This window comes from Aptenodytes forsteri, unplaced genomic scaffold (assembly GCF_000699145.1).
Source record: "Aptenodytes forsteri isolate BGI_AS27 unplaced genomic scaffold, ASM69914v1 Scaffold1091, whole genome shotgun sequence".
Lineage (NCBI taxonomy): Eukaryota > Metazoa > Chordata > Aves > Sphenisciformes > Spheniscidae > Aptenodytes > Aptenodytes forsteri.
In genome coordinates, this window is record NW_008795262.1 from 7,773 (window position 1) to 34,169 (window position 26,397).

At 40.7% G+C, this 26,397-nt stretch overlaps 1 protein-coding gene across 2 annotated transcripts; it reads left to right on the forward strand.

The window, feature by feature from the left end:
• The first annotated feature begins 195 nt into the window (after nt 1–195).
• Nucleotides 196–23,730, forward strand: EPHX1 (epoxide hydrolase 1). 2 transcript variants are annotated; one of them, XM_009279248.1, is made up of 9 exons: nt 196–222; nt 10,682–10,866; nt 12,734–12,914; nt 15,143–15,370; nt 16,616–16,745; nt 17,231–17,445; nt 19,870–19,978; nt 20,971–21,096; nt 22,682–23,730. In XM_009279248.1, exons 2-9 carry the CDS (start codon nt 10,687–10,689, stop codon nt 22,905–22,907), a joined length of 1,395 nt encoding a protein of 464 aa, XP_009277523.1. In that variant the 5' UTR covers nt 196–222; nt 10,682–10,686; the 3' UTR covers nt 22,908–23,730. The 2 variants fall into 2 exon arrangements, with proteins under 2 accessions (XP_009277523.1, XP_019327601.1); XM_019472056.1 differs by lacking the exon at nt 196–222 and adding an exon at nt 6,328–6,411.
• The last annotated feature ends 2,667 nt before the right edge of the window (nt 23,731–26,397 follow it).

The following is a 26,397-nucleotide window of genomic DNA, read 5'->3' on the forward strand; positions in this document are numbered from 1 at the left end:
GGGTGAAATGGTGCCTCTCCCCTCGTAGCCGCGGCGGTAACGCAGCTGAGGGATGAGGGAGCGAAGCGGGGGGCCTCGGCCTGAACTTTCCATCCCGTAAATGAAACGACTTTTACAGGTTACTCAGCGTGCGGCGCCTCCTGCCAAAGCCTGCAGACATTGAACGCCGAGAGAGAGGGAGCGGGGGCTGTTTGAAGGGGGCTCTGCGCCTACGTGCCTTAAGTACCGTTATTTTAAAGAGTGTGTGCCCCTCTGCCAGCAGTATCAAAATATTAACAACAATGGGTATTATAAGAGTCTGAATAATAGCAGTGGCCTGGGTGGGGATTTTTTAGTTGATTTTGGGAACAGGAAGGCCCTAATCGGCTTTTCTGGGGAGAGAGTAGATGTGACATTCCCCGACGGCTTGCTTGAGCCAGGGTTGTTTGTCCAGCTTAAGCTTCCCGATAAGCTGGCCTTATGGCTGACAATACTTACGGAAACAACAATTTTATTTAGTGTTTCTTGGGAATCCGGCCAGGTTTCCCGGTTTAGTTAGAATAAGTGGCTTTAACTACTGGCATATAAATGGTTTAGTCTGGTTTTGGTTTGGTTTTTTTACTCGTCTCTAAATAGGGATATGAAATCGATTTTTTTTTTTTTTTTTTTTTTGGTTTATGGGTCATTTGCCAAACCTGAAAATTATTTGAATGAGTACCATATACATAGTTCCCTTTGCTGAACAAGCATTTTAGGGATGAGAAGAAAACTTTTTAAGTTTAATGACTGTATTTTGTTGCATAACTGAGCAGCCTGCAAAGACTAAGCAAATGACGCGCTTGCTCCTCAAGTTTGGCTCAGTTTGTCAGAATTTGGTTGGGATTTTGACTTTTTCCTGCAGTTAAAACATCATAATCAAGTAGGTTGCCTAATTTTCTAAATCTATTGAATTATGCTGCTTTCTCTTGCCTTATTTTCATAGGTGAACCTATGAGATAGGATCAGTCTTAGAAGCCACTGTCTCAAATGTACTTACACAGCCACAAATGTGGGGTTAATACTTTGACTGGCACTATTCTTTTGAGATGCCGTGCATCTCCTCTGAAACGGATATTACTCCTGGCTGAAGTAAGCTAAAACTGAGACTTGAGCACACAAATTGCTAATGCTTACGGAAAATCGATGGGAGATAGGCACCAAAAGCAATTAGGCAGCTTTGAAAATCAATCCACAGTTGAAGTTGTCCAAGGACAAGGATTAGATCTTTGTCAGAGCTGAAGTCTTTGTGGGGAAGGTCCTGGCACAGCGTCAAGTTCGTGACTCTTTATTCTACATCTTTTCCAGTCTGAATTTTTGTATAAAAACTTGTGATTTGCTTAAACTCCGTTTGTTTGTTATTTCTTCTGAATTCTATTATTTTTTTCATAGGGGCAATCATGATGTTGAAGTAAACAATTCGAAATAGAGCACAGTCGGTAATAACCAGGGCGGCCTGAATCCACATGGGATTTGTCTGTATGAATTGCCCGAAATAGGTTTTGGGTTATTAGGTGTTTCAGAAGGCCTTTTTTCCCCCTCCTCTTGATCTACTATACTTCTTGTATTTGGTCATTCCATAGGGTAATAATACCATGTTTTCAGCCTGTTTCAGTCTGTTTATCTAGGGTTTCAGCAAAGCTTTCAGACTTACCTAGTGTTTTTAGACATAGAACTGCAATGTTTTAGTGTGGCAAGCACTGCGAAACAAGTTCAGGCTTCTTAGTTGAATATACGTGGCCAATTTGTTCTAAATAATTACAGCGGGTAAATAAAAAGGTTTGGGGTAATAATTCCTGAATGGTAATAGTCCCAGAAATTCTTGTTTCTTCAGTGATAGTTTGTCAAGTAATTTGTCAGTGAAGAAGTAGCAAAGCAGGGATGGGGGTGGTAGGTGAAGTACAGCTTATAGCTCTAGGCAAAATGAATTGATTATCTTACATATTCCTATGCACATTTCTTGCATTATAGTTGGAGTATTCAAATTTTGTGGCCAGACGAGCAGAGGGAAAGCCTTACGCTTTGTGGTAGAGCGTGCACTGCTTCGTTGAGCCTGCAACGCACAATCCCAGAACCAGGGCAGTCTTCTTTAATGTGCAAGTTCCAAACGTGGCAAACGGGTCTCTAATTACTGTGTAAGTCCCTAAAGAAGTCATTTGGGAAGTAGAGCATCTTGCTTCTCTCTGAAGAGCTTTGGTCTGCTTGTAATTAATGCGGAAAATACTTTTTTCCCTTCTGAATACTACTACTGAAAAAGTCCTGCATTCTTCCTCTGAACGCATTTTTAATTAAAAGCATCATTGTGTGTGTAAATGGATATTTACGTAAATAGTAAAGCATAAAAACCTACTTCTAAAATGGCATTTGCTTTAATACCTTGGTCATGCTGGGCATAGCAGGATGGCTAACACAATGATTTGAATACACCCCGGGTTTTATGTTCGGGTTTTTTGTTGGTTTTTTTTAAAGTGGCATTATCAGCTTTGATATGTATTTAAGCATATTGTTATTGATTAAATGCTTTCTGATTGGCAGGGCTGGGAATATTTTTGTAGGAATCGTGGTAGCGGTACTTTGTTAGTTGCTTTCTTCAATAGTGTATGATGCTGACTTCCAGTGCATTTGCCAGAATGAGAAAATTATCTGTGATCATGTTTATGGAGGTATCCTACTGGGGTAAAGAACAGGACCTGTTTTCTAGGTTTCTTCTCTGAAAAGTGAGCTGTTCTCTGACATTCCTCCAACTTTTTTTTGAAACATCTGTTGAAAATGATTAGGTGTAATCCTCAAGACAAGTAAAGGCTCAGCAAACTTTTTTTTTCCTTCTTTCTCTATCTCAAGCAATTCTCCTCATATTTCCTGCACCCAGCAGTAGATTTTTTTTTTTTTTCTTTCTTTTCAACTCTGCAACGAAGACGTTAGCTATTGTTCTACCAGTTTGTTCTGTATGCCCTGGCTGCCCACCGCGTCTGTACCCTGGGTATGCTTTGCTGTCTAATAGAAGACAAGTCTTTCTCTCAGGTTAAATGCCTATGTATTATGAATCAAAAATAAAGCTCTGTTGAAGGACCTAGTCCTCTTGGCTGCTTCATCATGAGTGTTAATTGCTTTAATCTGGTGGGTACGGGTAGTGCACTTTTCTAGATGAAGCCTTTAAATCTGAAGAGAACTTAAATATTTAGTAGTTATTAAGAGAGAGATGAAGCAGCAAGAATTGTTCTTGTTAGATGTTTACTCTGGCACATCCTTTTGGTGTTGCAGTTATTTGACAGAAAATGATGACTACCATCTGTTCCCCTCCTCTCTCATCCTTCAAAGTTCCGTTTCTCTTTGAGAATGAAGTCTTCATAGAGCGATACCAAGTTTCTCTCTCTTCCTGTTTCCATAGTCACAATTTATAAAAAAAAAAATAATTATTATTTTTTCTTTTTACACTCTGATACATGTTTTCATTCATGCTGCCCTTACTACTTGGAGTCATGATCCTAATTTAAATTTGCAGTGTGCACCTCATCTTACTGTCTTGCAGATTGCCAGAAATTTCCTCTGGCAGTCTTTATATTCATCGTTTCCATCTCCACACCTTCTTTTAACTGAAAGATTGTCATGTACTTTGTTCTTACATACTTTGGAGTGCAAGATTTCAAACTGCACTCTTTTTTTTTTTTTCCCCTCTAAGGCACCACGTACACGTCAATTCTGCATATGTTAATAATTAAAGGTTTTAGTAACATAGTTTTCTAACAATGCTAATACAAAAAGCTTGTAAAGCTGCTAGTTAAAGATCTTTCCCTCTCTGATTTCATGGAAGAATCTTAAGAGAATTAGACTAATGGAAAATCCCACAGTAAACAGAAGGACACATGCTGAGCCGTACCACCAAGCAGTACGGGATGAATCTGAGTCTTATCTAGAGATCAGACCGGCCAAAACACTGGCAATAATACCATGGCAGGGGAGGAAGGCAACCTCTTACTCTTTAGTACTGGAGGATTTGGTGAAGCTAAAAATAGAGCCCGAATTTCCCTTGAGGTCATTGTTCTTTAGGCCTTGATCTCATTTTCTTATCTGTAATATCTAACAAGGCCTAAGGAACAATGACCTCGATCTCATTTTCTTATCTGTAATATCTAACTCTTTTGGTTCATCTGCACTTTTTTCCACCCCCTCCATAAAATGCAGGTACTGGCACAGGATGAGGAGGTTAACCTCGTTGTTGCTAGAAACTCCGGTGGAAGGCAAAGCAGAACAATGTGCTATTCATAATTTCTTTTCAGACATTAGAAATTAAATGTTGAAGTAAAGCTCGAGATGTTCTTTGGAGTCTATTTTATTGGACTGTGTCATTTAGTTGGCTGGACAGTGGCTAAGAACTGTTTTAAAAACTTTTTACTGGCATGATATCCTTCCCTTTTTTAACGGCAACGTGTGATTTGAGAGAGCTCTGTCTAGGAGACCCAGCTTTCAGCTGTGTTCACCCCCAAGTTGTGTGCCAGGCTTCTGTGCCTTCTCTGCGTGCGTGCAAAAAAACTGTTGTTGTTGTTGGAATTTGAGGGTCACTGAATAGGTAAAGGCTGGATAGGATAAATAGGATAAAAATCTTTGCATGATCTAACCTTAATGATGTAGCTATCAAATGCATTATTATGAAAGTTTAAACAGTTCTTTCACCCTTAATTATTGTGACGGAACAGTGCTGATTTAAGAATCCTTTAGCAGCTTTTCTGTCTGTAGAGTCCTAAACAGGAATTATTGCAGGTGGAGAGTAGATTTCCTTTCCCCTGAATCGTGCACACAGTCGTTAGGTCACAATAGTCACATCACACAGATCCTAGGTTGAATTCTGCCAGTTTGCATTTATGCAGCCCACAGGCTTTTTCCAGACTCTTTGAAGGAAGTGGGTTTGTGCAAGCATTACAAAAGCAAAATAAGGAAAATTGAGATAAACGAGACATGTTTTTAAGCAGCACATAAGAATGTGTTGGGCAGTGATTTGAAAGAGCAAGTAATGTTGCTTAAATATGCGTTCTTCTAAATTGAGTATCTTCCTCTTAAAAATGTGGCATGCAGTATTTTAAATTACGATTGTGAGATGAGCTTTGACCGGCCAGTGGTTGCATAAATATGCTGCCTCTGGGTGAGGCAAAGTGGATAACAGTGAACTTAGTCCCATATGACTTTTCTTTTATACTTAGCTAGTCTTGGGTCTCGGTGCCTGTCGGATTTCAGTGTAGTACTGAAGAGATGATACCACTTGATTGTCATAGTATTGTAGGAAAAATTAGGTGGGAGTATGTTGTATACGGTGCTCAGCTACTCCCCTGGAATGAAGTGCGTCAGGGACTAACTGCCATAAGTAGAAGTTCTGGGTGATGCGTACGGGTACCCCCAGAGCCTTACATTGGCTCTCTGTTGATTGTTACTGTTGTCCAAAGCGCAAAGCAGATGAACAGCTGCGAGGGAGCAGTGCCTCACTGCCACAGGCATGGGACCTTCCTCCGTGGTGATGGAGGCGTACCCCCGGCCCTGTCCTGGGAGAAGCCTAGCCATCCCCCTGGGAGAGAGAGTGTGGTTTCTCCTTCTTTGGGGAGGTGACCTCTTTCCTTGGTTGTAGTCTTCTAATTAGGTTCCTGCTGTACTGGCTAATTCCTGATTGCGAACAGTCTAGAAAAAGATTGTGGAACAGAATGATAATCATCTCTTCCTGCTGTTTTGGAGATAGCATTGTGTGCCACCTCCCTATGGCAATAAAAAATGTAAATGCTAAATTTCTTATTGAGACAAGCCAGAAACTCTGTTGGATTTGTATTTCCTGCCTTAGATTTGCTTCCCTGCATAGGATGCTTTATTTCATCCGATGCCTACCTCTCCTCCTTTCCTACAATGTTAATGTATCGCTTTATGCTCACCTGGGAGATGTTATCAGTTGTATGCAAAGCAATTCCTGCGTTGCTACGCTATTTTGAAGCTTGTCATAATGCTCCATAAACTACATAAATAGGAAGCTTTTCTTATACAAATGTCTTCACTTCATGGTTTTCTGTCTGTTTCTGGTGTTACATAATGACAAAAATGCCATGCCCGGAGCTGGTAGGAGGTAGACAGGGTGGAGCTTCTGGGACTGTGCCGTGTCTTAGTCCCTTTTAGGCTGCCAGTGCTAGGGGACCCTGTTACAGGTGCCACGAGTTTTTGAAGTCCTTCAGTACGTTGTTTTTCCTTCAGATCTGTTGGGAAGAGTAACCTGCAATTGCCGCTCTTCAGGTGAACCGATCTGTAAACAAAGACGCTGCGGCAGAGGGGTGCCTTTTCAGTAGAACCTAATAGGGGAGTTCATGTAACAGAACAAAAATAAACGGAAACATCACTTCTAAATTGAGCTGTTATTTCTCCTGCAGAGTAAGTATTAATCAATAAACCTTGTATCTGACAGCGTCAGAGTGTGCGAAGTGCTCTGAGCTACCTTGCAGTCTGCTAGTAAACCAACCTTGGAGAGAAAATGTTATTAACTCTAAACCACGATCACCTCTGGCATGTGTCTGAAAGCAGCATGGTCTCTTAGAGCTTTTGCTTCACCCATGCGCTAGCTGTTTTGCGCTGATAGGGTTTAATAGCACCACTCGGAGTTGTGGGTATTGTGCTGGGTTGCGTATCGTTTGGGCCAAAATGGGTTTTCAGACGTTAGGTTGAAAGTCTTCCCAGTTGCTTATTTCTCCAATAACGTGTTTCAGATGGATTCTGACACTGCAAGGCAAAGGTGAATGATTACTAGTAGAACAAGATGGGGATTTTACCATTAAGCTATTTCATAGATGACCTCTCTAAAAAATAAATAGCACTGTTCTCCGGGGCATCTGTTACTGGATACTGATGAAGACAGGGCATGAGACAGGACATAGCTTTGATGTAAATAACAATTGCTCTGTTCCTGTGGAGCTATTCGCTCTGCTGTTGATGCACGAACAGAGGACAGTGCAAATCAAAATGCAAACAATGCTGAAAAACAAGAGTGTTTTCAACAAGGAGCAGTAAGATACTGTAAGAAAGTTTTGGGGTTTTCTTGCAAACAGCGTATTTCTTGAAGAAGGCCAAGATGCACTTGGCCTTCTTCAAGAGGAGCTAGTTTTTGGGCTATTTACTGGATCCATCACACGTCAACATTTTTCTTTCAAAACATGTTTTTACAGTAGCAAAACAAAAGCGTTCTTCCTTGGACTCTTTAGGATAAAAGTACTGTCTAAGGTTTTAAGTGCTGTCTACAAACAATGTCCACCCTGGGGTACAGCAAAGTCTTGGAGCCTAAGTACTTGACCATGGAATAAATGGAAATATTTTCTTCTAAGGTCTTGCCTTTGGTTGCATGAAAAGAGGAAAAAGCCAAACCAAAACATGAACTCCCTTTGAAGTAGTCATTTTTAAAGGCAGCATGCCAGCATGGTTGCATCGAGAGACTTCAGAGAATGAAAACACCAGCACTTTGTTGTTTACATCTCTGAAAACTGCAAGTATAGAAAAGTTTTATTGTACCTGTTTCTCCTTCCGCGTTTGTGGTGGTGTATTGCTGTATTATGGAAGAAGTGTGAGGGGCTAATAACTTCCATCTCACAACAGCTCAGTAGTGATTAGCAGAGGAAATTCTGGTGCAGATGCGTCACGACTGAGGCTGCTTTACGCTGTTCAAATAACACACAGGACTTTTAGAGAACTAGCTTGAATAGCAACTTGGGAAATCATTGAGTGCGTTTGCTCTAAGTGGTCTCCTCTCAGCGCAGGCTGGAGAGGTTGGTAGGAGCATGCTGCGTTCCCATAACTCATCACTAGCAAAACAATCCCTTTGAGTGTGCTAATGAACTGGTGCAAGTTAAAATACTGCTGACGCACTTTGCCCTTTCTCTTCCTCCTGTGCACTCAGAAAAAAATGTAGCATAGTTGGAGCTCTAGGCCCCAGTGTTCGTTGTAATTAGGAATTTTACAGGCACTTTCAAGGGAACTGAGAGAGACTGAATATGAAAGCAACTTGGGATCTCTCTCCGTTAGCAAAAAATAATCCAACCAGTATCAGAGGCAGCTTCTTCCAAGTCAAAATGACGTCTCATGCAAATCAATTTGACACTGGCCCCAATTCTCTGGAATAGAAGACAGAACTTTTGTGAAACCTGAAATTGATTTTGGCACTTATTGCTGGATTGTAAACAAGCTCATCCTAAAGTCTGTTTGGAATTAATTGCAAAAATGGATATCTTTTCACATAGCGAGTTCTTTGTACACACACTCCAGGGTGAATGCAAAATACATGTTTGCACACAATCCCTCCCATGTCTTCTGCTGCAAAAATTCTGGTTTCTCAAGTCTCCTTGAGAGCAGATGGGGGAAGCAGAAATATTTTTGTAGCTCTGGGTATTCCAGTGACTTAGGACATACAAGTTTCTTGCTAGAGAATGGGCTGGGATTCTGTTCCTGGGTAAAGCAGTTTGGTGTTAGGTGCTGTGCTTCTGTCACCGTGTTGGCAGAGGCCATGGTGCTGATACAGCATAAGCCAGGAGAAAAAGTCCTCTCTTTTTCTAGGTACCCCAGCCATCCTGCTGAACAATGGGGCCAGCGCTGACAGCAGCTCTCTTTTCTCTTGGCACGGCTGTTTGTCGTGGGGCTTTGTAAACATATTGAAGTTGGCCAAGAGTTTGAATTTTTCGGATGTGGTGTTTACACAGTTATGCTGGTGAACCTTTGTAGTCTAGACATGGCCTGAGTTGTGCTGTGATTTCAGGGAAGTTGCTGTTCTTCTCTGTGAAGACTTAGTAATAGAAGTGCTATTAAATACTGTGGTAGGTATTATTTCTATGTAAAGTGCTTTGAGGTTTCTAAAAGCCCCTCCAGTTCTGCTTTGCAGTAAAATTTAATTGTGCTCTGGAGGCTCCTAGACTGCATTGCTTTATGTGTTGAAGCAAGCTGAAATTGGACAAACTTTTTAATTTTGGGGTAAATTATGGCCTGAGTATGCTGGAGGTGGGAAAAGATTGTTGTCTTGTGCTCCAGAGAACATGCTGAAGAAAAACCAGCACGTCCTCAAACAACAGAAATTATGGAAGGACAAGTGAAATGAATAAACGATAAAGTTCTTGCAGTGCCTGTCATTTCCATTTCTCCAGCCTCTGAGGATTAAGGAATTTCAGGTCACTTTTCAAGGCTGTAGCATGTGCATATGTAAGCAATATATTTTTGTAGCTTGCTGTCCTGTCTGCATAGTGCCTGATTTCTCTGCAAATGTTTCAGTGGGTGCTTATTTTGACCGTTTTTTAAATTTATTTATTTATTTATTGTCAGCCATTAGAAAATTAAACTCAAGAGGTTGACTAAAATGTGTCCTGTCGCGTAAAGGCACTTTCAAGACAGGTCAGTTTTACTCCTGTTATAATCATGTGGACTCCCATGTGTTACATGGAGTTAATTGTGTTACAATTCCTGTTTTGATCCAGGAATAAATTTGGTCCGTTCTGTTGACTCTGAGCAATTTCAGAGCATCAAATTATTCTGCAGCAGCAAAACCAACAAAACCTTCCAGCTCTGGAGAGAATGAAGACTGTTCTGTATCATAAACAATGCTTGCCCTACAGAAGTTTTAAAATACTTCATGTCTTATCAATTCTCCAGCAAATGAGTGTTTGAAACACGACATTCTTTAAAATTATGCATTAAAATGATGACAGTACTGTTCCCCAAAACACCTTACAAACATTTCTCATAGTTAAAGGGATGCTTGAAAACATTAATTATTAAAGAGTCTGAGTAACTATTTTTTCTACTTGCAGCATGAAACAGTTCAAATATATTCAAAATGTGTTTGGTTTGGTTTTTTGTTAAGGTGTTCTGTTTGACTGAAGCACAACAGCCCTGTAGTTGGGTTGTTCAGATACGCTGTGCAGATACGCTGTGAAATCAGGTTGTTCTTCACTTTGACAGAATTTTATCACTTGGGGAAGGGTGTTTGAGAGCCAGGAGAGCATGCATGTGGTCTTTTGTTTTCTCTTTAAAACAGTTCAGAGGGAGAAAGAAAGGGAAGGTCCTTCTGCCCTTTGCACTGCTGTTCAAGGGTTATGTAAATATATCCCTGCCCCACTCCCCCAGGCTGGTTGGGAGGTACAAGGTGGTTGCCCTCGTGCTCTACACTTTTTACCCTCTGGGTTTTTTCCCTTCCAAATCTCTAACAATAGATATGTGAGCCTTACTGAAGAGATGCTCTGCTTTGGAATTTGTGGGAAATCTAGAGCTTCAGAGGAAGAGAAAGCATTAAACTTGAATTATATCCACAGCCACCTCTTTTACTGTTGAAGTTTAGCAGCAATCAGCGGCCACTGAGGAAGCCAATGTGGTGTGTTTAATCAAAGGACTATTTAATTACCAAGCCATGTGATCTCCTGACTTGCTTTGAGTTCTGTTTTTACTAAATGTCTTTTATGTAAAACACTTAATTCCTCCCCATTTAAGTTGCGTAGGTTAAAACATCCTATTTCTGAAATTTTACAGAAGTGTTCATGTCCTGTGAGTGACAGAACATCATGTAGATCGAATCCTATCTTTAAAAGCAAGTAAATCTCCATAGTCTTTACAAAGTACGTCGCATGACTCTGAACTATCTGATTGGGCTTACCAGAGTTCTGTTCTTCTCTTGCAGGCATTATGCTGCTCGAAGTATTCCTGGTTCTGGGGACAGTCATCATCTACTTCTTACTTTCCAAGAAGAAAGAAGAGACATTACCCTTCAAAAAGGGATGGTGGGGCAAGGGACAAAAGCCTGACACTGAAGAAGATATAACTATTTGGCCATTTAAGGTGGAAACTACAGAAGAAGAGCTGAGCGTAAGCAAATCTTTATAGTGGGGAGAGAAAAGTAAGAAATGGCCAAATAATGCAGAACGTGTTTGGAAGTAACTTTTAAATTGAACTAATAGTTACATTTATGAGAATGAGCAATGATGTCCAGGAGCTGGGGGATGGGATTTTTCAGTACTTCAAAAGATAGGTATGGGTAGGCAGATTTCATATCCTGCTATACAATTTTGTTCTCAGCTGGCTGTTGCAAGATTGCTAGTAAATAAACCTCCTCTGTAAAGCCTAATAAACATAAAAATCATATTACAGATTACTCAACTCTGTGTTCCTGTTTGTGCAACTTCCTCAGTTTGATTGTGTAGACCAGAATAAGAACAATGTCTTTTTTTTTTTCCCTTTCAGAAGCAATTATGAATATCTCATTTTCTTGACTGCTTTGTTTGCAGCTGTGTTGGATGCTGATTCTTCTGTAATTAATAATCTACTTTGGTCAACACTAATACCATAGTGGTAATTACAATAAACACATACGTTGCAGAATTTGTTAGATAGCTTGATTTTGATTGTGTGTGTTTAATTGTGCAGGGATTGCACAATTTCATAGATCTGTGTGTAGTAGTGGTTCAAACAGTACTCGTGGGATTGCTCATATTACTCATTTATAATGGGTTCCTATTTTCTCAGTAAGGCCTGGGTTTTTTAACACTTTGTTTGCCCTCCTTAGTAATATCAATGGACATTGATCTCCAATATGTTTTCTCCTTACACTGCAGACACAAAGCTAGATAATTTCTAACTTACAGATGTTTTTGAAACACACAGTTCTGTATTATGACAGCTATTGCAACATAATCCATTGGTAGAAAACTCTGTTTCTAATTTGTACATAAACTAGGAGCTAAAGTTATGCTAGCGTACATTACTAAAACATTTTTTAAAAGGTGTCGAGCATGGACAAAAAGCATGTATGTAAAGACATGTTAAAAACTTCATTTAAGAATCCATGCTTTCTGTACATGTGTAAAATGCCCAAAACAGTGAGCTTACATACTAACATCTTGCCTAGACTGACACTGCCTGTTCAGTGTGAGGCATGAGCCAGTGCATACACCTAACTCATCTTAGTCAGAATGAGAGCTACCTCTATTGCTGTATTAGAAAATGCTGTTCAGGTTTAAACCCCACAGGGGTTTGAGCAGGATTAGATTTCTAGACCTGCCTTCCACCCTCAACTATTCTGTGGTTCTCTTCGCAGTAGGAAGGGGCTCTTGGCTGTCCTTCCCTGCTGAGTGACTTTGGACTGATTTTGCAGTATCGTCAGCATCCCCTGTAACCTTGAAGTGCAGTAGGAAGGTCACTTTAATAGTTATTCTAGATTGGGAAACTTTCACTCCAGTCTAGTTTCACCAACTTTGTGGCCATGCGAAATCCCTCGGAGCGTTTCCCAGTGAAGACACCCAGGCCCTTGGTTTGGGAAGGAGAGCAAAAGGTTTGGGCCAGATCCATGCGTTGATTGTGAGGTTGGGCTCGCAGGTAACCTGAGGAGCAAAGTACTGTGGAAAGGCAACAAGACTTACGCTGTGAAACCACGGTGCTGTCAGAAGAGTGTATTGTCCTCTGTGGTTATTAGCCTGGCAAACAGGTTAGCCAGCCCTGCAAAACAAAGACAGAGAGAGTGTTAAGAACAGCTGTAAATGGAAGAGGAAGGAGGCCATCTGGAGGAGAAAAAGAATTGGAACAGCTGATGGAGCATCAGCAAAATGCACAGGTGTTGTTAGAGATGTTATTTTCATTGTTCTCACTTCACTTGGGAATAACTAGAAACCATGCACAGTAGAGCCTAAGATGGCAGACACAAGTGCTTGTAATGTCTCTTCTTTCTTTTTCCCTGTAGGACTTATTTAGGAGACTTGACCAGGCTCGATTCACTGAGCCACTGGAGAACAGTTGCTTCCATTATGGGACTAACTCGGTGTATCTCAGGAAGGTTGTCTCCTACTGGAAAAACCAGTTCAATTGGAAGAAACAAGTTGAAGTCCTCAACAAGTACCCACAATTCAAAACTAAGATTCAAGGTGTGTGGCTTTTTCCCTTAAAAAATAAACAGTAATACATAATCTTGTCTGCAAGGGATCTCAGTGGTAAGAATGCTATGGTTGTGTCGCATGGGCCTTCCCTCCCCGGCTGCCATGGTGTGGTGATCATTGGCATTGCTGCTGAAGCAGCAAGAAACTCCGTCATAACTGAAGCCTTTAGGACAAGGAATGACAAATGAAATTCCCTTGTGCATGGATGGGTTGTCAGCTGGTGTTAACAGGAGCCAAGCACAGGCATTTGGAAACAGAACTGGATCTTAAGGTGTACACATGTTCCCTGACTTGCATGCAATCATGCAGAAATACCCACAGATGCCTCCTCTTGCTCCATGTAGTTCCCCAGCTGCTGCTGTCAGGGTGGTGCCATCAGTCTGGCAGCCCTCCTCAGCTGGGCGTGCTGGCTGCTCAGGTTGTCTCTGCTTGGCAGGGCAGATGTGCTCTGCTGCACCATTTCAAGCATTCACAGGTCTAGAAATGCAGAATGCCTTTCCCTTGGGGTTGGTGTGCTGCCAGGTGTGAGTGAATGGTTTGTCTTTTCATTCAAAGCACAGACACCTTTTGTAAGAGCCTATTCAGCTAAGGTCTGCTGGTGCTGGAGCTTGGTCAAACTGGAGGTTTTAAATGCTTGAATTAGGGTTGTGCTTGGGTCATTTGGGGGTACGGTTGTAGATTTAGAGCACAGCAGGCAATTGTCTTGCATGACGGCAAAATGCAAGCTTGAGATTATGCTATTATGTTTTCACTTGCACCCATAATTGTACATTATTTCAAATGGGGCAGTTCACCACAATATTTAAAATGGATTTGGGACAATGAACGGTTGCTACATAGCGGTTAGAACATAAGATTTTTATTTAAGTGCATAAAACATGGTTAGTGCTGAAAAAGATAAAAGCAAGAAGTCTTCCCTTAGAAAAAAAAAGAATGTATCATCTGAGATAAGAAAGGGAAAAGAAGCTAAGGACAATGCACTATGTATAGCAATAGGAAGAGAAATTTCAACATTAGGAATGATTACAGAGATGAGCCATGAAAAGACCAGATCAAACATGCCGTATATCTCATTCCTAGCTTCTGTCATCACTTGAAAGTTTTTCAGAGTACAGAAATCCACAGAATCGTCAAGGATGGGGAAATCTCAGTCAGTGAAACGGGGTGGGATTGCTGGTGAGCTGGAGTTGATGTGAGCAAAATGTGCTTAAATACATCAAGAAGTGAGGCATTCAGACTCTACTAAAAGCAAATTATTGTTTCCCGGAAAGCAAAGCCCTGAATGGGTTTGAAGAAAAGCAGTTCACCTGGAACAACTAGTGCAATGCTGTGTGAAGCCTACTGCTTACATATTGTAAGGATCACAAAGGAAATAGGACTGCAATATTTACCTTTGTACTTAACAATGAGGAGACTGGTACTAGAACATAGTGTCCTGTTTTGGTTTACTCAAAGAGATACTGAAAGCTTTGGACAAAAGGTAGAAAAGAACTACAAAATTGAACACTTTAACTCTTTTTTAGCAAGGCGTGTTTTCAAATCCTTGATTCAGTATAATTGGTTTATCAGCAGTTAAGATGTGTGACTTGATTACAGGAGGCCTCCACAGTCAGAGAATACTTACGGAAGGCTTTTTAAATTCCTTTTGCTGTAACATTAGGATCAATGGCTGGAGACAGAAGCCAGACATGTTCAAATGGAAAGTAAGGCATGCACAAAACAAGGAAAGTGATTAACGCCCCCAAACAAACAGCTGCTAGTTATGATGGATTCCCTATCTCTTGTTGCCTTCAAGTTGCAATTGTATGCCTTTCAGGAAGAAAAATCTGTGGTTGGCTGAAGCCTATCTAGTGCCATATAGGGACACTTGGGTAAAATTTAAGGGCACTTGGACTAAATGATGTAATCATCTCTTCTGCCTTTAATCTGTGTGAGTCACTGTGTTACCGTTAGTAGATTGCTTCGCTTCTATGTCTTAATTTGCCAATTTATTTTAAAACAGAAATATGCTGACCTCATTTGGCTGCTGTGCTGCTTAATTGCCCATTATAAAGTACTTCAAGGTCTTTGGATAAATGGATCCAGAGAAGTGCAGCGTGTTTGCATGCTCACCAAAAAAAAGACTTCAGAAAAGATTTATTCATAATCTGTTCTGTGATTAGTTTTCAGTGTCATGGTAAATTTGGGCATGTTAATTAATTATTTTATTTTTACAGGCATTGATATCCATTTTGTTCACGTAAAGCCTCCTCGTTTGCCTGAAGGCCAGTCTGCAAAGCCATTATTAATGGTGCATGGTTGGCCTGGCTCATTTTACGAGTTTTACAAAATCATCCCTCTCCTGACGGACCCTGCCAGTCATGGCCTCAGCGATGAACACATTTTTGAAGTCATTTGCCCATCTATCCCTGGTTATGGTTTTTCAGAAGCACCCCACAAAAAAGGTACGATGTATGAGAAGAAACTGAACTAACACAAGCCTAGTCTCATAGTGAGATAGCCCCTATTAGCAGAACAGTAACTCCTGGCTCTTCTTGTTTTCCCAGCATAGAAATAAAGATCCTGTGTGTCATGTAGGAAGGGGGAGATAAGAGTGACTTCAGGTGACACCATTGATTAGTTTCAGGAGCAATGTATAGATGCTTTACAAAGGACTATAAAAAGTTATGAAGTGACAACTCATGAATTATAATTGAGTCAATGAATTGTGTGTGGGTGAGCAGGAAAAGTAAACTTCATTTGTTACTGTTCCTTTTGGGTGTTTTGAATCCATATTCAACAGCATTATACAGGTAGGTGAGAAGCAACAGCTGAAACAAATCAGTTCATGTATCTACATGGTAGATTGCAGCCAAATACCTGCTTGTGCAGCTTGTGCTCTGAATTATACAAACACAAGCTGCAACAAATTGGAGCAAGGTAGTATTTAAAGTGATACTGAGTTTAGTATTTAATTATGTGTGCAGGTGAATGATGTGGGGAAGGTTGGTTTTGCTTTTCTCCGCTTCCCTGGTTGTGATTTACGTGGTCAGCGTTTAGTGGAGAAGTGCATTACTAGTGGAAACTTAAAGTTTCCAACTATCATTAAGATGAGACTGCTCACAGTAGACAAAATGGAAACACTGCCTGGGCAATGCTCAGTGCCTCTGATAGGGCTCAGCTGGAGTGTGACTACAGTTTAAAGGGAGTCTGGCACCCCTCAGTCAGGCAAGTGTGTGGGGCAGCTGGTGGGGTTCGGAGAATACTAGTCTGCAATGAAGGCTGGATTTTCTCCTCATGGTTTCTGCTTGCTCTCTAGACCTTCCCTGGATGATGTGACAAGGGTTTCCATGTAGTCTGTCAGGCAAGGAAAAATGGACTTGTAGCTTTTTAGGAACTTGAACGTTGCCTTTATGGGAAGAATAAATGCTGCACAGTCAGAAGTGTAGCTGGAATTAATGCAACAGTGTTCTTTTTTTTTTTTTTTTTTTTTTTTTTTTTTTTTTTTTTTTTTTTTTTTTTTTTTTTTTTTTTTTTTTTTTTTTTTTTTTTTTTTTTTTTTTTTTTTTTTTTTTTTTTTTTTTTTTTTTTTTTTTTTTTTTTTTTTTTTTTTTTTTTTTTTTTTTTTTTTTTTTTTTTTTTTTTTTTTTTTTTTTTTTTTTTTTTTTTTTTTTTTTTTTTTTTTTTTTTTTTTTTTTTTTTTAATGCAGGCTTTAATTCTATTAGTGCCGCTTCTATTTTTTATGAATTGATGCTCAGACTGGGATTCAATGAATTCTACGCACAAGGTGGTGACTGGGGCTGGCTCATCTGCACCAATCTGGCCCAGATAGCTCCCAAGTGAGTACCCCTTTGGTACAGTGCTGCATGATCGGCAGGCAAAGCTGTTTTATTCTTTAAATAGTTATTTCTTGTGCACTTGAGAGTTCCTGTCCAAGTCCTCATATGAGCACTGCGTAGTTTCTCTCTACAGTGCTCAGTGTTAAGCAGTGATCCAGAATTACATACCTTAGTTCATACTATATACCTGTTCTTTCAAACAGTTGTGCAATAGTTTTGTAATGGCCCCACTGGGGTCTGGAATGGGATAAGTACTTGTAACAAAAGGAGGATGTGTGGCTTAGCGTCCGGGAGTGCGTGCTGATTACTGACTTGTCATTTTTGTGTGAAAAGCCACGCTACAAAGTACAGCTAAGGTCATGATGTAACTAGCAGGTTAGAATTTAAGTACGTCCATTTTTGTTGATAACACTTTAAATATAACAACTTTGAATCACATTTTATTTTTGTTAATTTGTGGGGGCTTTTTCTGTTTTTATTTTTAGCCATATGAAAGGTCTCCATTTAAATCTAGCCTCAGTTACAAACATGGGATTCATTCACCTGCTCTCCATTCTGCTGGGCCGCTATCTTCCAGGGCTCTTCGGTTTCCGGGATGAAGATGTTAGGCGGATGTTTCCCTTCTTGAAAAAAGGGCTCTACAGGATCTTGCTGGAGTCCGGCTACGCTCACATACAGGCTACAAAGCCTGATACTGTTGGTAAAACAAACAAACAAAAAAACCTTTTGAGCTCAGAATACTTAGTCTGTTCCTTTTAGTTGTACTTCCGTAGAAACAAAACGTACTGCTTAAAATATGCAGAAAATCAGGTTTTTTTCAGGGAAATTGAAGTAGGAAGGTTAGAGGTTTTAAAAGGTGGGCTCCTTTTCTGTATCCAAGTCAGAAAAGGTTACATATGGGTATATAGTATTACACTCGGTATTGCATGCAGAAGCGGTAAATCTGCACATCAAAATTGAGCATGCTCTAAGTGCCACTGACCTCATTTTCAGTTCTCGTAAATAAAATAGTTTATTTAATACTTTTCCACTTCTGCTATCACTGGGGACTGTAATTCTATTTCAAATGCAGCTATGCTGAGAGCAAAAGATCGTTTTTTCACAGAGAATGGATCACATTCAAATGATGTAAACTACAAGAAGTTTTTAGCTGTCTCAGCACGCAATGTAGCTTATTTAGAGGGATAAGTAATACCTGAAAAGTAAAATCAAATTTAATTCTCACTCATTGTTCTGAATCACTTGCAGACTTTCAAGGAAAAAAAAAATGTACCTATGAATGTTCTTTTCTAGATGAGCTAGTCACTCAGATTGCTTAACTACTTCAAGTATTTAAGTATTAAGTGTTTCTATTTTAAAAACATATTTTGCAACTGAATTGGACAACTGAGTCAAAAATACTGAATATATTTTGGTTTAGTGCAGCAACAGTTCACTCGTGGATTTTATTAAAAACATAGCTAAGGAAACTATTTCTTAATGGTTTTCCATAAGCTTACCTACAGAAGCAGGTATATTCTTAAAATGTGTAGGCAAAATGATAATTTTATGGATTTTAAATAATTTTGCTTCCTTTGAGTTTTGGTTTCTAAAAATTACTAGTCTGTAATTCCTTTTGTGCTTTAAGAAAAGATGGGGAAGCTGGTAGCTAAAAGATGCCTAGTCGTGGTCCTTCTGCTGTGGTTTTCTGGCTGATTCTTGTCCCAACCAGGAACGTGTGGTCTGTCAGGGCAGACTGTGCAGACTGGGAACCAGCAGCAAGTTCATGTTTTGGGAGCTGGAGCAGGAGCATTCCTGCAGTTTTGAGGACACAGAAGAGAGGAGCATGGCGGGTGGCAGGTTCCTGTAGGAAGAAAGACACCCTGGAGAAGGGAGCATAAGGTAGCTGGAAGAAGCACAGCCACGGAGGCTACCACAGTCTTCCTGAGGCTTCTGGTGGTACAGGGCTACCGTGCAAGCTGTCCTAAGCAAGGAAGTTGTCTCTGGCTCTTGATATATACTGTGCTGGCTAATGCTATACTCCCGATTGCTTCAGAGCTGGCTTTTGATCAAAGTGGCTTGCATGGATTTGATTTTACACTTACTCTTTGGGAAACCTGAATGGAGTGTGGGTTCGTTTTCAACTGACTGAAATAGGCAGCGCCTATATTCAAAGTACTGTTAGGATCGATGTCAATTTTTCCCATACGTAAACGGATGTACTCTTTGTTCACAGTAAGTATATGAGAACAGGCTATTGCTTGTCTAGTTCTGCAGATCTGGAAAGCATGCTCAATATAACTTTTTCAAACACTTGGTATTTCACTTATCAGTGTTAGTTGTTTGATAACTGAAACTCAACTATCATGTTTAAATAGCAATTACTGATGAAATTGTGCTAGCTGTAGTGTTAGGCATCTTTCAGGAAGGTTGAGTTGCATGGGTGGAACTTCAAATATATTGCTGTTCCTCAGGAAAAGCTTTTTCTAAGGTTTTTCTGAGCAGCTGGGACAGTTTATGTTCCCTGTATTTCACAGCACTAGGATGTATTAGCAAAGTTCCAGGTGCAGGCGTGTTTTTTTTGTCCAAGCAAAACAAACTATAAAAAGTATATTAAGCCTTATTCTATGTGAAGGCAGTTGGCTATTGCTAATTCAGAAGATGGACCTTTTAGTAAAGCCTTGCTCTTCCTTAATGACTTTCTGATAATCCTTAAAATGTTTTTGCTGTTAGATAATGGCGCAAATTCTCCTGGTCATGTGTAAGCATGGGGGGTTTGGCCCTGTAATGCTGTTTGATATATGACAACTTCCAGATTAATGGAAGCAAACCCTACTTGGCACATAGAGCTTAATCTTATTAGCTTTCAAGAAGAAAAAAGCCAGCAGAAATCCAATACTGTTACATCAGTTCAAAAAACACACAGTGTGAGCTAATGCGGAGCCTGTTGGTTTGCAGATACTATCAGTTTATGATTCAATAATAAATGGCTCCAACTTGTTCTACCATTTTATTTATTTAAGAATACAGCTGCCGGAACAGCTTTGTAAAGTTATCTACCCTGTATTATAATGGGCTGCTTCTATAACACTCTGAGTTCAGTAGTTGGATATTGCAATTTTAGTTAAATTTTCCTTCTTTTCAGGCTGTGGTTTGAATGACTCTCCTGTAGGACTGGCCGCATACATCTTGGAGAAGTTTTCTACGTGGACCGATCTGGAATTCCGTAATTTAGAGGATGGAGGACTAGAGAGGTAAGCACTTCCTCTTAGGCCATTTTGGATGAGGTGACTCAGCCCAGAGTCATAGCTAAAGAAGTTTGAATTGATCGCCTCACATCTCGTAGGGAGCCTGTAGTGACCACAAATGGTGCAGTGCTGTACTACAGCGTGCAAAGAAGCAAATAGGCCATGAAGGCTGATGTACTCCCTTCCCACTTTGATCTCCTAGAAAAGACATACACCCTGCAACTTCTGGGGATTAAAAACTGACTTAGGTGGGAGAATCTCATTAGGACAGAAAAACAAAAGTTTAACCTACATTAAGATGCTGGGAAACAGAACTCATGCTTCATTTTAATTCTAATACTTAACTCTCTGTGAATTTGCTTTAAATTGATCAGTATTGCTTCATCTACCTACCATTTGCTAATAAAGGATTATCCTTGGTGTGTGGCAGAAATCTGAGATGAAGTCCCCTTTGAAAATTGCCGAGATACCTGGCAGGAGTGGAGCAAAGGAAGGGGCATGTTATGAAAAGGTCCAGTGACAATGGATTCGAATAGAATGTTTGCACTGCATACAGCTAATAATTTGATATGAAACATGCACTGTTAACAGCACATGTTGGTGTGATGGCTCTACTGAAGGCTCATGGTAGCGTTTCCAATTATGAATAATAAATAGCACAAGCTGTTCCATGTGCTCTTCTGCTCCTACCCTCCCAGTCTACGGACAGTGTAGACAGCTGTGCTGGACCATAAGGTCCTTGTTGGAGTCTGTCTTCCGTGTAGAAGTTAAAACGTCACTTCCCAGTTTGTGTCTGAAAACCTTTAACTTGCTTAATTGGTCACTGACAGACAGAGGGGGAGTAACAATACTTCACCTCTCAACTCTTTTCTTAACCAAGTTAACTATTTTTTCCTGTAACTTTTTTTCTTACAACCAAACCAAAGTCAAGTCCCTGCTAAAGTAATGCAAAATGGTATTCGGTTCTAACTAAGCAATCTCTGGGCTTACCTATTCAGGAAGTTTAACCTGGATGATCTGCTCACCAATATCATGATCTACTGGGTGTCAGGCTGTATAGTCTCCTCAATGCGTTTCTACAAAGAGAATTTGCAGAAGGGGATAGGCACACAGAAACATGAAAGGTAAGTGGGTTTTTTGCTTTAAATATTTCGCCCTGAACTTAGTTTTATGGTTGCAGACAGGTTGCTTATGTCTTATAGCTGCTGCAAGTTTCTGAATGTGGAGGAAAAGCAATGCTGTATCACAGTGCTCCTCCGCAGGACAGGTCTGTTAGTTGATGTACTGTGTTGTGCTTGAAAAACACGGTAATTGGGTGAGAATCCTGACCCATCAGCAAGGAGATCTGACTGGAGGCACTGCTTGAGGACTTCCCATTCACAGTGTATCCAACTAGGGAAAAGCACGTGCAAGTACTTCCAGATTTTACTTTAGTTATTAAATTAGCCTGTGACTGAGTCATGCAGTCAGATTTGTTTATAGTTTATTGTGTTGTAGCTCTGGTACTTTTCTGGACACAGTTTGCCTATTTCTGCAAAAGATTTAAGTCCTACCTTTGGAAGCAACTTCAGTATACTGACAAACTGCATAATTTGAAAGTCATTAAGACAGCTGTTCCTGCTGTGCAGACACTTAAGACGGCAGCTTGGTTGCATATACTTATGTCAGCTTGAGTATTAGCGAAGGCTCAAACCTGCCCTGAGGTTTTCGCAACCACAGCTCACTGCTATGGTATTTATTTAGCTGTGAAATGATGCTCCCAGGAAGCTGACTCAGTTCTTGAAGCTGTTCTGGCTACACTGTGGGCAGTATCCTGCTCCAGTTCTGCCTATGTGAGATGAGCTATATGAGCTTCTATGTGGCTAGAGGAAGAAGTCTCAAAGACCTACATAAAATTAGGCACCCTGTTTTCAGGCTTCCGGTGGTTATACAAAAATTGTTGGGCACATCTGAATTTTAAAGTCTGTCACTTCTGACAATGCAGTTTATGTGTACAAGATAGTTAAACCTAAACCTAGTAAATGTTGCCCTGTTTATAACAAGTGCGGATCATTCCACTTTGTAAGATAGTCTTCCCCTCAAATGCAGTTGCTTCCCTCTTGCTAATGTGCAAAGCGTTCTGTAGAGTGCATTTGTGCCAGTTAAAAGCAAGAGCTACTTTACAGGGTATAAAGTCTCATGATCAGAAATGTTTCCTCTGAACGAATCTAGATTTACTCTCTATTATTCCTCCCCTCTCCCCCTTCGCAGCAGTTCAAGATAATTCTTCCCCTGCCTACCCTCCAGTTGTCCTGCCAGGCTTAACATGTTCTAGTTGTAATCTTCAGCCTTGTCATCTAGCTGTAATCAATCCAGCCCTTGTCAAATTGTGCGCTTTCCCCTTAATACATGACTCCTGAGCCCTGAATGCAGCATGAGGAAACCTGATACCCACCACCTCCTAGGGCTCTCTTCTCAATTTCCATGCTTCTAACTCTCATGCCCTAGATCCCTTGCAAAATTGCCTTAATATCAATGTATGCAAAATTTTTTTTTTTCTTCCCAGGAATGGGAGCGTTGTCTTGTCTTCAAATTTAGGATCTGGAAGTAAAATTTTAATTGCCTAACAACAGTGTGCCCAGCTCTTTAAGAACAACATTTCCTTGGGACTTTCCATTTCTTGCCGAGTTGAATGTTTTGAAAGGTTAAAATTATTCTTTTCTCTCTCAGGCTCACAGTACAAGTACCTACTGGCATTGCCTCCTTCCCTAATGAAGTCATGCACACACCCCAGGCTTGGGCCCAGAAGAAATACACCAACATAGTTTCCTTCCATTTCATGCCTCGAGGTGGCCACTTTGCAGCTTTGGAGGAACCTGAACTTCTTGCTGAAGATATTCTGCAGTTTGTTGGGAAAGTAGAGAAAGAGCAACTTTGGAGAAAGAAAGGAGAATAACTCCCCTAACAAACAGCAGGGTAATTGCTTATAGCTTAGCCTTACTAAGTCTACTGTAATCCATGTAATTAGATCTTATTCTTGACCAGCTGTGAGAGAGGAAAGCAAGAAAAATGCAGTATATCTCAGTGAGATACTGCTGGGGGAGCTACTGATTTTGGGTTGGGTTTTTTTGTTCAGCTAGACTAAGAAAGTAGCATGAAGATTACTTGGTTATCTTCTCCCCCAAGCACAGGCTTCTAAAATCTGTTCTGTAGTATTGCTGACTCTTGCTTTGAAATTGAAAAATAGACCTTACAACTAATAACAGTTTAATTGTTATGAAAGGCTTTTTTTTTTTTCACAGCAGCAGTAAAACTTGAGCTGGCGTATGTTCACATAAACAATGGGGAACAGCCTGGCAAGACCCAACTTGCATGAGTGCATTGGTTAATCAGCATCGATGATCTACAGTACCTTTAAACTAGCCAGCTGGCTACTGCTGCCTGCCTTTCTCTTCCAGCCTGGGCTGTTAAGCAGCTTCCTGGCTGTGAGGAAGCTCAGCTCCCCTGTGCCAGGCTCCTGGGACAGCAACATGTGAGGAGCAGCTGAAACACACAGGTGCCTGTAGCTTGGACCAGAAGGCAGGGTTGGGGAGGAGTAATTATAGCCCAAGCTACCTCTGCGCTGAATTTGTACTCTTAACTAAAATCATAGCCCTGGATAGGCTCAAGACAATGTGGCTTTGCACTGCTTCTGCAGGGTATTGTAAATACCTCTTACTAAATAATAAAAATTTGATTAATTCAAAATTAAAAGAAACTTGCATTAAAATTTTGAATGAGACCTGTATGTTTCTTTTAATTTTTTTAATAACTGAGATTTTGCTTGGTGACAGCAGAGAGAAGTGTCAATTCAGAACCTATCAATTCTGTACTGCATCTGTTAAAAAGGTCAGATTGAAGGCAAACTACTCAAAGAAAATTGAATTTGAAGGGCTGTATGTTTTTGCCAGCAACAGTCCCTAGTGTGTGCAGTTGAGCTTCAAACACTCTTAAACTGTATCCAGATGACCGATTTCAGTATGGTTTTATTCTCTGGTCACTTCTGATATACTTCCCTACCCCTGCAAGCACAGGGAAATACAATCCACCAATAACACTTGCACGGATTAGTATTATTTCACAATATTAATTGAAATGGAAGCTGTTAAATAACAGTCACTCTGGCAGAGCCCTGCTCCATCCCACAGGGCTTTAGACTCAAGAATACCAACTAGTTTGTTTCACAGAAGGCAAGTCAAGTCAACGCTCCTGCTGGGCACATTTGAATCTTGGTGCTCAAAGCCACCCGATACACCATGACAGAAAATCATTAGGGCAGACTAGTTGTGAAACAGCTTGGATCAGTTTTCTGAGCAGAGATGAGACCTCTCGCTACCTCTCCTCAGCCTTCTGTGCTTCTGCGCCTGGGTGCCAGGAGAGGAAGGCACAGTAGCTCTCAGGTCTCCCTGCAAGATTTGGCTGCAGTGCTGCCTTAGACCTTCAAGCTGTACTTGAATTCTTTAAGACAGCTAACTGCTTCCAGATTAGTAGTAAGCGCTAATTCTACGTTTACTTGCAAATGCTTTTATTGGTCAAATTTGTGTTCTCATTTGCAAAATATTGTGTGGTTCAGGCCAGTGTGTTTTGAATAGACAGGAAGAAAATACAGAATCATTCACTTTGTCTAAAATAGATTCCTCCCAGAGAAGACCATCCCCAAACTTGTTTCAGGTTCAGTATATTAAAAAAAGGTTGCTTATTCAGAAGGAATCAGCTCACCTCTTCAACGACAGCTGTTTACAGGCACCAGTGTGCTCCCTCTTGCACGAGTCTTGATCTCTGGCCATTTGTTTTTGCCTTACTTCTGTCCCTTGTGTGGCCTTATATTTCAGAGTTGGAGATCATCCTCTCTCATCTTTAATGCACATGCAGACATCTGCTGTGGTGTTAGGGAGCACTGCCATATACTGATATAACTAAATACTTCCCCAGAGACTGCTCAGTCACAGCGCAGATAAAGTAAGTGGGAAGGAAGTTTGCTATATGATACCTGCCAAACCGATTTTCAGATGTGAGTAGAAGGCTCGAAGCATTTTCTCTCTCCCTTCTGGAGCAGATCTGCTTGAAGGGGCCCAGCCTCAATGAAAGGAAGCACATCAGGTCTCTGCTAAGCAATCTTATGTTACAGCAGCTCATCCAGGCTCAGTCACCAGTGAGAGCTGGACAAAAAAAACCTGCCTGTAGAACCTTTGTATTTTTGAATATGCCTCACAGTTCTCAGCAATCTGAGACAATGATAATGAACACAGACAGTAAGCGAGCGCATCCTTGCCCCGCTCTGCACGCCAGGTAAGTGCACTTCAGCCTACTACAAACACGAGCTGTCCACGCTGTCAGTTTTACTTAGTATAGAAGATAGACACCGAGACACTAAATCCAGCACAAAAATGGGTTTGATTAGCTACTGGTCTGAAAGAGAAAAAAATCTGGACATAAAAGGTATAGACTTTAGAAGCTTTAAAATGATAGTTGAATGCCTGTTACATAGCAAAGGTTGTTCTGAGTTCTGATGTCACACTTCTCAAACCTTAAGCCCACAGCTATCAGCAGCTGTTGTTCATCACCTACTTATCTACACTTAGATACAAAGATTCAGTGAAATACTATGACAATGTGAAAGAGTAAAAAAATTCAGCTATGTGCCAGCTGTAAAGCCTGCCATCAATTCCCCTCCCCTTTTTCAAAATAATGATCTGGTTTTAGCAAGACACAGCCAATCCTGCATGTAGCACAAGGTTTAATACTAATGAAGTGCTTGTGGGCTAGTGATAGCACCTGCATCTCTTCCTGCAGGGAGCAACTCTCCCATGAGCCTGAGATTTGGATTTGATAACCACCTTGAGTGAATCCAGTCTCACTTCTGATACACTCTGGTATTGGCTAATGGGCAATTATTTGGTACAGTACTACAGTCAGTAGTGCAAAAGTCAGTCAGATAATCAGAAATAGTTCTAACATTTCTGTTAGCAAGTAACCGCATATCAGATTATTGTACTAGTAATAAGAAAGGACTCCTGGCTCTGTTATACTTGTTCTTATTTAAGTGAGCCAGCTGAGCACCTGCTGTTCAGACTGTGAGTTTCCTCTAACAAGGCCAAATGCGCCGCTGTTGGGCCGGCTGAGCTGTTTCTTGGGAATAAGGCTCTTTCTTTGAAATAGTAGCTGCGGCCTTCAGGAGAACCCAGGATCCAGTGACACTGTGATGCTCAAAACATTTTGTTTTGCTCCAGAGCCATTTCTTGGTGAAACTGCTGTCCTAAAAGCCATTCCTCCTTAAGTTTCTCCAAAACCTCCATTTATCCCACACCGAAACCAGAAGTAGCTGACCTAAACTCTGCTTTTTAATTAGCCAGTTAGAGCCCATGAAGGGTCTGGATAAGAGGTTCAGAACCATGGAGATGCCACTG

Excerpts from the sequence above, each read along its gene's own strand:
- EPHX1 (XM_009279248.1), top strand. The coding sequence starts at position 10,687 with ATGCTGCTCGAAGTATTCCTGGTTCTGGGGACAGTCATCATCTACTTC. Across the intron at positions 12,915-15,142 it reads ATTCAAAACTAAGATTCAAG|GCATTGATATCCATTTTGTT; the intron begins GTGTGTGGCTTT and ends TTATTTTTACAG. Across the intron at positions 21,097-22,681 it reads GGCACACAGAAACATGAAAG|GCTCACAGTACAAGTACCTA; the intron begins GTAAGTGGGTTT and ends TTTCTCTCTCAG.